This window comes from Gorilla gorilla, chromosome 6 (assembly GCF_029281585.2).
Source record: "Gorilla gorilla gorilla isolate KB3781 chromosome 6, NHGRI_mGorGor1-v2.1_pri, whole genome shotgun sequence".
NCBI classification, from domain to species: domain Eukaryota; kingdom Metazoa; phylum Chordata; class Mammalia; order Primates; family Hominidae; genus Gorilla; species Gorilla gorilla.
In genome coordinates, this window is record NC_073230.2 from 161,008,911 (window position 1) to 161,023,318 (window position 14,408).

The 14,408-nt window shown below is 35.0% G+C and overlaps 1 protein-coding gene across 22 annotated transcripts in view; it reads right to left on the reverse strand.

Moving 5' to 3' along the window:
* Positions 1-14,408, reverse strand: part of KMT2C (lysine methyltransferase 2C) — a 300,175-nt gene that overhangs the window by 53,714 nt on the left and 232,053 nt on the right. For 17 of the 22 annotated variants that reach the window (XM_055392460.2, XM_055392455.2, XM_055392459.2 and 14 more), the window contains 7 exons: positions 13,954-14,084; positions 10,327-10,507; positions 6,961-7,065; positions 6,576-6,623; positions 5,494-5,622; positions 5,280-5,312; positions 5,060-5,179 (listed from right to left, as the gene is read on the reverse strand). In XM_055392460.2, the coding sequence (XP_055248435.1) occupies positions 5,060-5,179; positions 5,280-5,312; positions 5,494-5,622; positions 6,576-6,623; positions 6,961-7,065; positions 10,327-10,507; positions 13,954-14,084 (747 nt within the window). The remainder of the gene's footprint in view (positions 1-5,059; positions 5,180-5,279; positions 5,313-5,493; positions 5,623-6,575; positions 6,624-6,960; positions 7,066-10,326; positions 10,508-13,953; positions 14,085-14,408) is intronic. The other 5 variants (XM_055392477.2, XM_063708867.1, XM_055392479.2 and 2 more) reach the window with 2 other exon arrangements.

The following is a 14,408-nucleotide window of genomic DNA, read 5'->3' on the forward strand; positions in this document are numbered from 1 at the left end:
AGTAAGCAATATATCTATCACTATCAATCAGATGATTATTCCTAAAAATATATACACTCTGGTTTTGGCCTAATTTTTATAACTTACAGTTGAGCCCCCAAACACATTTGAATTCTCATTCGAGCTTATTCACAAACATCAAATACCTTATCGTTTTCTTTCTGAATAGACATTAGGCAAATAAAAGGACCATCTTATGTTTCTTTACAACACTCCTTTAAGCATGTAACTCCAAGCCTTATTGTGAAAGTCTACTTGTCTAAACTATTTGGAACTAAGCCAACTGTCCATATTGGAGCAGTTTCCAGAAAAAAGAAAGAACAACAAAAACTTTGTGTACCTTCAAAAAGCCCTCCCAATTAAACTTGATGATTTGTGGAAATACACAAGGCCTCTGTTAATTGTTGCAACACTTAGAGCCATACTATTACATGAGATCCACATTACCAATTAATTACACAAATGGCAATACAGAGTTGACTAATACTTGGTATAACTAGAGAATTCCTAACCTGATCACCTGATTTTTTTTTTTTATCTAATGTCATTCCATTAGATTAAAAAAAAAGTCTCATACACGTACATTTTACAACGTATAATGGTCTTTCACTTAAACCACATCATTTGAATATTACAACACTAAAGCCTACATAGCTCCAGTATGTATGTGCAGATACTAAGGATGATCACTGACAAGTTTAAAAGATTTTGTCTCGAAGACTTCCTAGAACTCTCTGACTTTCACAAATGGGCTTACCCTACTAAATGCCACAGCTGGGTCCACTGGATCAGGTTTTCACAACAACAAATATCTCATGACACTTACATTTACTCCAAGGATTAAAGGGCAAGATTTCTGCTTTTTTCAAACTAGAATGCTACATCTATTTTCCACTTCAGTGAAAAGCAGGTTCCATTAAGGCAGGGGTCCCCAACTCTGGGGCCACAGACTGGTACCAGTCCATGACCTGTTAGGAACCCGGCCGCACAGTAGGTGAACAGCGGGCAAGTGACCATTACCGCCTGAGCTGCACCTGTCAGATCAGTGGCGGTATTAGATTCTCATAAAAGCACAAACCCTATTGTGAAGTGTGCATGCGAGCATGTTCCTATGAGAATCTAATGCCTCATGATCTGAGGTGGAACAGTTTCATCGCAAAACCATTCCCCAACCCACCAACCTGGGTTTGTGAAAAAATTGTCTTCCTTGAAACTGGTCCCTGGTGCGAAAAAGGCTGGGGACTGCTGCGTTAACGAATGTGGAATTTTAATAAACAATATCAAATGTCTTTCATGTAATTAGGAGAAACAAGAGTTTATTGACGAGGAGAATGTGATCCATACTGTAGCTAGGTATCAGTGCCATCTACTGATATTACAATAATAATCTTGTAATAATCTACAATATTAACATATTGAAACTTTTCCCAATAGTAATATTAGCTATTATTTGTTAAGTACTTTATGCTATGCTAAGCACTGTCTTCAAAGCTTTACAGCTTCACGAAAACCCACTGAAATAGGTTATTATGTTCAGCTCCATTTAAGCAAAGAGGACCCACAGAAATTAAATAATTTGTTCAAGGACAAACAAGTAAAAGCAAAGTATTTCTTCTTATTTTATTCAAGAAGTGGTCTCTTTTTTTTTTTTTCCAAGTCTACCATATCTACCCAAACTAGTCATATTAGTTTATAAAAGTTCAAAAGTTACTTCACAACTTTTACATAAAGGTATTTGAAGTTACTCTATCTCAATCTTGAAAATTCTATTCTCTACTTTCTGAACTTTATTACCATCAGACAATAAAGCATATTACATATTACATAATAACATATTACACTTTGCCTCCCCTTTCTCATCAATTCTATTGAAGTTACTCCACTGAAGATTAGCAACAACCTTCCCATGGTACAATGAAACAATGTTTTTCAAGTAGTCATGTTACTTAACTGTACAACCTGTCTCTAATGATCATTCATTTCCAAGATCCTATACCTCTCACTCAATGTCTCAAATCTCTCACTACTTTTTTTACTTTCACCTAACCTTTAAAAGGAAGAAAGATAAGACACATGTAATTGCACACCTAATATAAATCAGATGAGTTAAGCATATACTTAATTACATTTAATTTAAAAGCATTCCTCGAGATTCTATACTCTACTGGCAGTATATTCTCTTAATAAATCTCATCCTTCCCACATCTGCAATTAGCACAATTACACAGATAATCCCTACATTTTCATCCATCTCGTTGACTAACTGCAACTGCCTGTAAGTCAGAATAGTGTATATGTCCCATTTCTACCAACCTAAAAGAGGTCTAAAACTAAATTCATTGTACCTCCACTACCTTCTACCAGCACACACACTAAGTATTCCTCTGTTTCATGTTTCATGATTATCCTCTGGGCCCCTGGTTTATACATAGTCTAATTCACTTTAATTTCCCCCTTTCCTCACACCTTATATCCATTCAGTAGCACAGTCCTACTTGTTCTAATGTCATTTTCTCTCGTATCTATTCCTTCCTTTCAATCAGCACTGAAGTATCTTTACATGGAACCTACTTTTTAACTTAGTCTCAACCACAATAACCTCATTAGTATAATTCTTCTCGTCCCAAATTTATTCCCAATATTGACACCAGAGCTACCTTAGCAAAACACATAAGTGATCAGATCACACCAGTGGTGTAAGGTCTTCAAAGGCTCTTGGAAGCCTCTAGGGAAAAGGCCAGCTGCCTCTGCCTATTTCTCAGAGCCCTTTACAATCAGCACCAATGTCCACTTCTAGTTTTGCTTCCTTAAACAATGCCCACTCCCTTTGCTCTGGAAAATGTTAAAGTTGCCATTCTTGAATAACTATGTGTCGCCCTATATGTAACTTGATCATGCTTTGCCCTTACATTAGAACTACTATTCTTTCAAACAAGAGCAATGAAATCTTAGTGATTCATAAGGCTGTACTTGAATTATACTGTACTATAATACACATTAGTTGTATACCTGAAAGTCTACAGTATTAGAATTACAAACTCCTAAGGGTAGGCAACCTGATTCACCTTGTATTACACATTAACACCTTGCAAAAAAAAAAAGAAAAGAAAAAGAAGTCATCCTCTCAAGACCTTTTAAAAATGAGACTGCACAATGAAGTGATTTTCATAATGATTGTAAGATTTTTTTTATAAAGAAATACATCTTTGATTTTTAAAATATGCACTTTCAGTTCAGAAAACATAAAGACAGGTCATTTTTATGTGTTGAAAAGAGAAATACTGAATAGTTCTTAATCGTTAAAACAGCATATGAGGGCTGGGCGCAGTGGCTCACGCCTGTAATCCCAGCACTTTGGGAGGCTGAGGCAGATGGCTCACAAGGTCAGGAGTTTAAGCCCAGCCTGACCAAGATGGTGAAACCCCGTCTCTACTAAAAATACAAAAAATTAGCCGGGCACAGTGGCAGGCACCTGTAATCCCAGCTACTCGGGAGGCTAAGCCAGAAGAATCGCTGAACTCGGAGGGCAGAGGTTGCAGTGAGCCGAGATCACGCCACTGCACTCCAGCCTAGGCGAAGGTGTGGACTCTGTCTCAGAAAAAAAAAGAAAAAAAAAAGCATATGGGAACAATTAAGGCAAGAATAGTTATGGTAAGTATATTACCCAAATGTAAATCACATGTTTAGCCTAACAAAAATCAAGGTAAATTTATGTTTAGAGGCTAAACTGGTAAAAACTCAAATATTTCCATTATGTGCATTATGGAATTTTCATTTATACACAAAGTTGTTAGTAAAGGTTACAAATTACTCACACACTTTGGCACTTAACATAAGAAAAGGAGAAGATATCCTCATGTTATTCAATTCAGGGTATAGTCATGAGGCAGTGACAATAGGATAGAGAGAGATGTTCCTATGCTCAAATCATCAGAAATATATACTAGCTGCGCACAGAGGGCCACGCCTGTAATCCCAGCACTTTGGGAGGCCAAGGTGGGAGGATCACTTGAACCCAGGAGTTCTAGACTGGCCTGGGCAACAAAGTGAGACCCCCACCTCTGCAAAAAATCAAAAAATTAGCCAGGCATGATGGCGTGTGTCTGTGGTCGCAGCTGCATGGGAGGCTGAGGACAGTAGGATCGCTTGAGCCCAGGAGATGCAGCTGACGTGAGTTGTGTTCACACCACTGCATGTCAGCCTGGGTGACAGAGCGAGACCCTGTTTCAAAACAAAACAAAAATACATATAGATAGAGTTATATACATGCCACCATGCAACTCCATAAACTCCTTCCTATAGATTCCCATACCTGTACCAATTTCCCTATCTACTCATACAGACCTTAATCCTAGGCTATCAAATTTCAGCTCTACAGAAAAGGGGAGAAATTGGTAGCTAGTTGTAAGTAGGCAGAAGAAAAATGAACAAAATAGGCAAACATTCACAAAATTTCATAGTGTCTACAGGGATAGAAAGGTCACTGATTTACTATGAAAATATGTACTGAACACATACTCTGTGGCAGGGCATATAAGCAAGACATGGACAACTCTAGCCTTTAAAGAGCTCACAATCTAAAGGGAAGACATAATTACCCAAACAGGTATTATATTTGTGCCATATGCTACAAATGAAAAACGTGGGGGTGGGGTGGTGACCAGCTAACCTCTGAGAGATGACAGTGAAACCGAGGGCAGATCAATGAGTACAGGCAGCCAGGTGAGCGGGGACAGTTCCACACACACACACAGCAAGTGCCTATGTGGCAAATGACTAGAGTGGAGTGAGCTGGGAATGGGACTTGCAGGGAGGGAAGAGGGCAGGCACTGTTACATCCTCCCCACTGGACATAAGGATAATTACAGAATTACAGAGAATTTCAGGGAGACCGCTATGTGAAGTCAGTATTTTTCAATCATTACAAAAGGGTTTTTCTCCCTATCAGTTTGTATACGTGGCTACTAAAGAATAGGGCAAAACTTGTTTGTGTGTGTATATGTACCCACATATATACACGTGTGTGAATATAATGTAGAATTATAAAGTCATAACATACCCTGATTGTGTACTGGCAACAGCTGTGTTGGTGGGGGAGGCTGTGGCAATGGAGTTGGCTGAGTGTTCGCAGGACTAAGTACAGCTGTAAATAAGTCTTCAACATCTTTTCCGCCAAGCTCTAGGAGATAAGACAATAATAGTAACAAGATTAAAAGACTAGTAGGGTCCTGGTATGGGGAATGCCATTTTCATTAACTAGAAAATCAAAACACATTTACCTGGAATTTTATATAATTTTCCAAGAATTGCTCCTAGAATAAATTAAAAAAAAAAAAAAAGAAACATTAACAGCTACTAATTCCATATACTGATACAAAATAGTATTTAACTGACAGAAATAATTAGAAGTTAAATTATAACCATGCAAAAATCTTTAAAAATCATATTTACTCAGGTCTTTTAGAAAGCCTAGATGTAGGGCAAATATTTTACCATCTGTGACCATTTTGTCTAGTTCAGGACTGAGGATCCCATCTAGCTGTTCTTCACTTAATGGTCGTGAACTCTGATTGACATTTGGCTGAGGCAAAGAGGAAGGATCATCAGTGACAGGACCAACATCTACAAGAGTAAGGAAAATAAATTTAAAGGTACATTCAGAATACTCACACAAAAATGTATAGCATTATTTACCTGTACTTAATATATAACAATATGATTAAAATAGAGAAATAAAGTCTGTAATTCTGAATCAGAATTCTCATATCAATTTGGAGAGTCGCTCAGTAAAAATTAGGCACAATATATTTGTATTCGGTGCCATGTAAAGTTCTATTTCAAGTAAAAACATTTCCTGAGGAATAAAAGAATACATCTGGTTTTAACTTGCCAACTCCTGCCAAAAAAAAAAAAAAAAGCTTAAGATAGGAGTTTATGAGAAATCGATATGCAAATAATTGCTTTAATTTGGAATAGTGTTATCAAATGTACAGTTCAATTATTATGCACAGTATGTAAAAAGGAATATGTTTCATATGAATTAATGAAAAGCCCTAAAATGCTCAGTGTTTAACATTATCCTTTGTAAATAACTTCAATTATAGGTAATATTTTTAAAGTATTCTATAGGCACATTCTGATTATGTACATTACATTTTATAAAATTGTAACATGCTGTAGCTCACATTTGTAAGAGTCACATGTGAAAGTGGTTTATCATCTACATTTTTTTCATGCTTTCTCAATATTATTACTATTAAAAAGTAAAAATTTAGTCTGTTCTTATTTGATCTTATATTAGGAACTAGCTCTACGACATTTAGGTAATATTGTAAACCACATATTAACAAAAATAAAATTATTCATTAAAGAAAAACTACTGAGAAAGTCACCCAAAGTACAGTACAGCTATACTATGCTTTAGCCACACACAAAAAGGGAAAAGCAAAGTATGGATTAGTGACAAATTAGCACTACTGATAAACAGCATGCACCTACAGGTTGTTTCAGCTGAAATCACTATAAAAAAAGAAGACTACTTCTAGTCAGCCATCATCCATTGCTCAGTTTCTTACCAAATGGAAAAGGTGAGCTCTCAACCTGGAAAGTGCATAAATCAAGACCTATAAGACCCAAACCAAATAAAACGGATGATTACCACAGGAGCAGGAAGTGAGGGAAAATACAAACAAAAGAAGAAAAAAGATACAGCAAGACTTTAAGGCAATGTGCCTTAAATGTGATGCAATTAGAAAGACGACAGAAATTAACTAACTTGCTATACCCCTCCTAAAGCAGGAAAGCTGAGGCAGATCAAAGAAAATGCTGAGTTCTTTAACAAAGCCAAAAACAAAAACAAAGTTACTGGGAAACAGACAAAAGGCTAAACTTGTTCCACACATCATACACCTCTCGCTCACATCAGAAACCAGAAAAAGGGTAAACAGTATTCATATATACCTGAATGATCAACTGATTTTGCTAGATCATCTGAAATTATTCCAAGAATGTCATCATCTGTGTTTAAAACTTCAGAAATATCAGCTAATGGGTCATCAGCAGGACCTAAATATAGTAAATATGTTTTTTAAAATTTCAGTATTTTCTCAGATATTAAGCCATTTGCTAAAAACCTAGAGTACAGCAGATACTGAGTGAGGCAAGTGCTAGAATAAAAACCTGAGACTCTTAATTTTACAGTAAAAATTTTTCATAGCAAAGGAGATAATGTTTTGAATTACAAAAATTTACTAAAAATTCAGACTATTTTGTCTTGTGACTAATGTATATTGAGACAAAATTTAAAGACCTGTAGGCAATAAAAGTGAAACAGAATAAATGCTGTAAGAAACAAAGCAAAGAAAAAAAAGTTTTTCATTAAGAAAGTGGCATGTCTAAAAGTGACATTGAGAAATTAAAACACAGTAGGAAAAGTTAAAATATGAAAGACAAACCTATCACTCTTTAGAAATTCCATATGGAGCACAAGCCAGGTACCATCTAGTAACTACTTGCAGCTTTGCTGTTCATACTGATTACTCACTCATTTATTTAAAAAAGTATTTCACTACCCACAGAACTGTGTCTATGGATCACGTATCAGGCATTGCCCACTCAGCAATGACTGAAACAAAGTGCCTGCCCTCAGAGGGCTTACTTTCTCAGGGGGAGTTAGTACATAAACGACATCGCTGTAAGTGCTATTTAAAGAAAAAACAAGGAAAAAGGATTAAAAGTAAGCTGCGGGGATGTTGTATTAGACAGAGTGGTCTATGAAGACCTTTAGGAGATGACTGAGAATAAAACTAAATGAGGGAGTAAGTTATATGCACAAAGATGGAGATAACCCTCCAAACTAAGGCAAAGCAGACGTAAAGCCCCTGGGGCAAGCCGGGTTTGCCAACAAGAGAGGCCAGAGTGTCAACAGTAAGAAAAACTGTGGTAGGGATAAAAAAGAGGCAGCTAGGGCAAGATTATGTAAGATTTTAGAGATCATGGGGAAGACTGGGTTTTATTCTGAAGTGTAATGAGAAGTTGCTGGGAGGCTGAAAGATAGGAGATGACTAATATTTTAAAGGGAACATACTGGCTGCTATATGTAGAGCAGATGAGGGGTGGGAATTAGGGACTGGTAAGATTAGAAAAGGGCACTGGTGCAGTCTGAGAGGTGAGGTGATGACAGCACCAGGGTTCTATGGAAAGCTGAGACAAGTGGTCGGCTTTGGGACGTATTTTGAAGGCAGAGACAAACGTGGATGAATGAAAGGGAAAGAAAAGTCAAGGAGGATTCTATGGGTTTGGGCTTAACCAAGAAACTACTGGAACTCTTGTTTAGGCTAGCTTTAATAATTATATTAGTCATTCAGTAAAGAGAAACTGAAATTTTTAATCCATCTCAAGCTTATTTTTACTTAAAAGGGGGAGGAGGGCATAAATGTAATATTCCAGGTCAAATACTTCTGTCAAACAGTCTTGGTCCCATTATATAGTTTTCAAAATGTAATTCATATGTAACATATCACATTAAGTTTTGCGTGCCCAAATATCCAGGAACTTTTTAGAGAAAATTATTTCAATAATGACAACACTGTAGTTGAAAGAAAAAAATTCTGGATAATTTTTTTTAGGAGTCATATAGCAGTTTTTTGTTTTAAAGTAATGGAATTCTACTATACAATTATAACTAATTTTTTAAAGACTGTTTTACAAGTTTGCCCCTACCTAAAGGATTTTATATCTGAATAAATCATTAAAATTGATATAATAGGCTATAATGAATGACATGTTAAAAAAAAGCCTTTAGTCATTAATTTTCCATTATAAAGTGAAAAGAGTGGTTCAATTGCAAAGAACAATTAATCTAGGTTTTGAAATGGGTATATTTTTCTAGTCCTCCAAGTTTTGGCCTTATTGTAAAACTGTTCTCTCTTCAGTATTTTTGTGGAAAAAAATAAAGAAAAAAAAAACTTGTATCAATATCTTTCCTGTATGTTCTCTGTCCAATTTCAATCCTTTTGCTTTTAAAACTCAAGTGCAAAGAGCTCCTATTTAAGTCTTCAAGTGGCTAGTTATGAGAGTTATAAGATATACTTTATCGTAAAATATCCTTTGAAGGACCCACAGGTCTTTCATTATACATTATTTTTAACAACATACCGACAAGGACAAGAGCAGGTCATACTTAAAACAACAGAATTAAAGTAGGAGGTAAAAAATATGTAAGATTGAACAAACAAGAAGCATGACCTCACTACCAACAATGAGGCAGACTGGACATGCACATGTGTCCAACACGGGGTAAGATTGCTTCTAATTATTTCAAAAAGTCAAAATCAAAAATAGTTGTCAGTATTTCAATCCAGGATAATGCCAAGTTAATGAAGCATTAACTACTTAACATCAAAAGTCATTTTTCAGTGGAAGATTGCTTTAAAATTGTTTTTCAAAATGAGTTTATAAAATTAACTGAGTAACAAATGCCATTAATGGTAAAAAAAGGAAGCTTACCAAAAGAACAATGATTTACAATTGACAGAACCATAGGGGAGAAGTGGGAGAAACACTGATCAAGACACTTACCTACCCAATGAGTTAAACTCCTAGAGCCTCCTGACATTGCTGTAACTCTGTAAATACATCAAGTTCTCATACCTTTCTCTGATTGTTAATAGTTCCTATAGGCACTGCATTTAGGATAATGGTTCTCAACCGGGGGTGATTTTGCCCACCAAAATATATTTGGCAAAATCTGGAGATATTTTTGATCATCATGAGGCCAAAGATGCTGTTAAACATCCTTCTATACACCAGAAAGCCTCCCTCCCACAACAAAGAATTACTGGTGCAAACTGTCAGTAGTAAGAAACCATGACCTAGGGCAACAGACTTCACTGTAGTAACACAGTATGCCAGCAAGTTCCCAAGTACTCCCACATCCATTTTGGTTTCTCTGTTTTGAATTTAAGCTGTATGATTAACAAAAATCTATCTTAGATTTTTAGTCAAAAAGTCACTGTTGGCCAAATTATAACCCCTCACATTGCCCTCAGCAAAGTGTAAACCAAATGTTTTCCTTCACAACTCTTGATGTTGGTACTAGTTACACAGGTAAATTAATTTGCTACACCTTATACACCTGTCCACTTAAAATAGTTCCACTTACTGAATGTAAGTTATACTTCAATGCTGTTGATTTTTAAAATGCATACGAGGCCAAACAAAAACATTTCAAAAAGATTTAACTGAAAGGAAGATGTATATTATATTATATTATATTATATTATATTATATTATATTAAGAAAATATCTGTGAATAATTCTACATACCGTGAGTTCCAGATTTTGTTGGAGCCGAGGATGAACTAAGTAGTGGATCTAAGGAAGGATCCAAGAAACCTGTGTTCATGTTTGTTTTATATAAAAGCTGAGCTCCATCCTCTGATAGATTATCTAAACTTATCTTGCTTTGTCTACTTGTATCTAGAAGATCTTTTCCAAAGAAAGCTTCCTAGATGAAGATAAGCACATACAAAAATGGTTAGTTAGAAAATTCTAAAAACACAACAGATTATTCTGTCATGGTTTTTGACAAGGAAGCAGAAATAACAGAAAAGGTTTATATTTAACAATATAGAAACTGAATACAGAAGTATTAAAAAATAGAAATATCCTGTCAATTATTTTATATAGATTCTCCTTATTTTAAAAATAAGATTTTTTTGGTAGCTTTACTAGAGACAAAATTATGGAAATAAAACCACACAATTATACCAAAGGTTTCTAGAAACTGCAGAATAGCTTCATGAATATTATTAATTTTTATAGATTACTTGCAGAGGACAGCATAAGACTTTGATCTACGGCTTTAATATTTACTTCAGGTAGATTTGTAATCTATTGATTCATATAACCACACTTACACTATAAGACTACTTACACCATCAATCTGAAAGAGGGTTTTATAGTCAGTTTAGCCATACTATGTGTGCAATATTTACAGCTACTAAAGGCTTGTGGTTTTCTATTTATTTAGGCATATTAACATTTTTCCATTTCAATATACTTTCAAGCTGGGTTCCTTGCAACTCCAAGATCTCTCCAAAATTTCTCAAAAATCAATACCAAAGACAAAAGGGAAGCACAGTTCCACCCCTTTACCCTGCTTCAACCCAGGAACTCTGCTTTAGTCTATATCCTATGATGTGGTCTATCTGGAAAAAGGATCCTCCATACAGGACAATTTCGCAATACAACCTTTAACACATTCTTGCCAAACATGCACAAAAAAGTTCACTGTAGCATATTTTGTAATGTCAAGAAGTAAAAATGGCCTTAATGTCTATCAACAGGCATAGAACTATCCAAATTAGAGACACTTATATTACAAAATACAACAATTTTTTAAAAGTATATAGTTCTATGTTATCAAAGAAAAAGCCCTAAAATACATTACTAAAAGAAAGTAAGTTGAATTACACATACAGTAAATTATAAAATACAGGTCGGGCGCGGTAGCTCACGCCTGTAATCCCAGCATTTTGGGAGGCCGAGGTAGGTGGTTCACTTAGGCCCAGGAGTTAGAGACCAGCCTGGGCAACATGGCAAAACTCTTGACTCTACACAAAACACAAAAATTAGCCAGGCATGCGCCAACATGCCTGTAATCCCAGCTACCTGGAAGGCTGAGGCACGAGAATCACTTGAACCCAGAAGGCAGAGGTTGCAGTGAGCTGAGATCACATCACTGCATTCCAGCCTGAGTGACAGAGTGAGGCTCTGTCTCAAAAAAAAATTAGAAAGTTCAAATCAAGATTATAAGTTTGCAAAAATAAATTATAAAAAAGTTTCTGAAGGACAAATCCCAAATTACTAACAATACTACCCCCTTTGAGAAAAGAGATTGGGAGTGTGTGAAGTCTGGTGGAGGTAATGATATATCTGATTTGAAATGTTCACATTTTAAATGAAAAAGTTGTCTCACTATGAAAAATCTAAAAATTCAAAAAACTAGAATACCAGGTAGAAGAGAATTCATTTCTTATAATAAGCAATGCTTTTATCATTAGAAAAAATGATGAACAGCAGAAAGCATTTTAGAAGTTTAGAGGTCATTTATTTAATGCCTTCAGTATAAATCTGAGAAATCTTAGACCATCATCAGCAAGAATTCTGTCTAATGACTCATGACTTTACTGGTGTTTATCAAAAACTGTGTCACCCTTATTAATTTAGTGGGTTTTACATTCCCTGTAGATAACATAAAGAGGTGGCTCCATCCACATCGTCTCTAAAAGTCCAAGAAAACAGTACCATTAAAAAGGCCTCCCTCATTCACACATACAGACACACACACACGCTGAAAGTTACTGATGTGCAACAGGGGAACAAGACGGCCCAGGAGACTAAGATCACAGCAGTAATTGGGAAATTAGACCTAATAATTTTAAAGACTCTTTTGCCAAAGTATTAAATGGCTAGTTTTCATACTTGCATAAACACCTAAAGAAAGCTTCTTAAATTTATATTGCACTTTACAGAAGGATCAATAGGAGGAAAAGCAGGTTGCCATCACAATATTCCTAGAAAGGACTATTAAGAAGGGAGGTAAAGGGAATCCCAGGAGAAAACAACAACAAAGATGCAAAAAAAAAAAAAAAAAAAAAAAAGGTAAGCCAAACTATAAATGGATTTTTTTTCCTGACCAATTAAATGATTGTTTAAAAAAAACAAAGGTGCAAACCTAGGATATAAGAGATTGAGGGGAAAACCATGTATGAAGGATATACAAAAGGTAAGGCACAGGCTAGGCACTTTACATACATACTCTCACTGAACTTCTGAGCATTTCTGAGAGGTACCACTATGTCACAAATGAGGAAACCGAGACACAAGAGATGTTAAACAGAACAAAATCACACAGCTAACTGGTAGTGGAATGGTATTTAAATCCTGACTTTATAGGCTGAGCTCTAACATGAACACTGCCATTAAGATGTTAGTAGCTACAAAAAAGAAAATTGAGGAAGTTGTATGCTAGTTGAAAGGCAATGTATTTTAAAACCAATTAAACTAGTAATACCTAATTGGAAAATTGATGTAAAAAATAAATACAACTCAGGCAATGAAGGGTTATCTATGTAAGCCATAGTTTCTTAGGAGGAACAGATCAGATGAATAGTTGTCTACAATGAAATGAGGATGGACTCTCAATGATAGTCTGTTCCAGTTCAATTTTAACACATGAAGAAATAGAGGCCAGGAAGGATGAATAACACGCTTAGGAATTTACACTTAGTTAGATGCAGAGCCAGATATTTAATCTCAGTACAATTTCTAATATTGAGCTGTTTCCGTATCACATGGCCTTAAACTCTGACTTAATGTTTACAAGATGAACTAGAAAAAAAATTTTTTGTAGTCTACATCTATCAAACATAATTTATTCGTACTGAAAGGTATTTTTCTGATGTGTATTTTGGAAAACAAAAAGAATACTGCTTAAATCTTTGGTTCTCCAGGCCTCTAAAAGTGGTAACGATTATTAAAGCTATAACTTTGGCTGAAAAGCCTATCTTTAATCAATGAATATAAGTAATGTTAACTTGTATTGGCAAAGGAAATTTCAACAGAACTTGGGTGTGGGGTATACATAGCCATCAATGACTTGGAAGATTGAGTTTTTCCTATCCCAAAGTGTCCTTGTTACATCTTATAGAATGCTTAGACGTGAACAACTGGTATTAAAAAAGCAATTTATGACAAGTATCAAAGCACACAAAAAAGTAAATTTAATTTTTATGGACCCCTGAAAGGTAAAAATGGCATTTGTGATGACTAAATGACAACAAAACAAGTAAAACATTAACAAAAACAACAAACCTATGTTTTAAAACTCAATACATTTTATTTCCGCAATTAACAAACCATGTAAAATAATGTAAAGCAAAATATTACTTGTAAATAGGCAGGGAAAGTTTCTTCAAGCTTATTTTTCCTTTTTCGGTATCTCTTCTTTATTTTTTCAGTGCTTTCAGTAACAGAAACAGATTCATCAACTAAAGTATCTGGTAACTGCTCACTCCAGCCTGAAACAACAGTCACATTTATAAATATGTGACATTTAAAATTTCTAGACAAACCCACTAAAGGTAATTTTATACCTTACCAACATACACACAGTTTCATATAAACAAACAAGCTTTTTGAACAAAAAATCTCAAATGAAGTTTGTTACTTTTAAGTGCCATAAAATTTTGATTTCATGTTTATTTAGTATTAGCATGTTTCCTATTTTCTTAATAATCGATTTCTTTACAAAGCAAAAACGTATTTATTTAAACATTTTGTTAAAGAGTAAAATAATAATAATAATAATAATAATAATAATAAATACCCAAAGCTCATGAGTA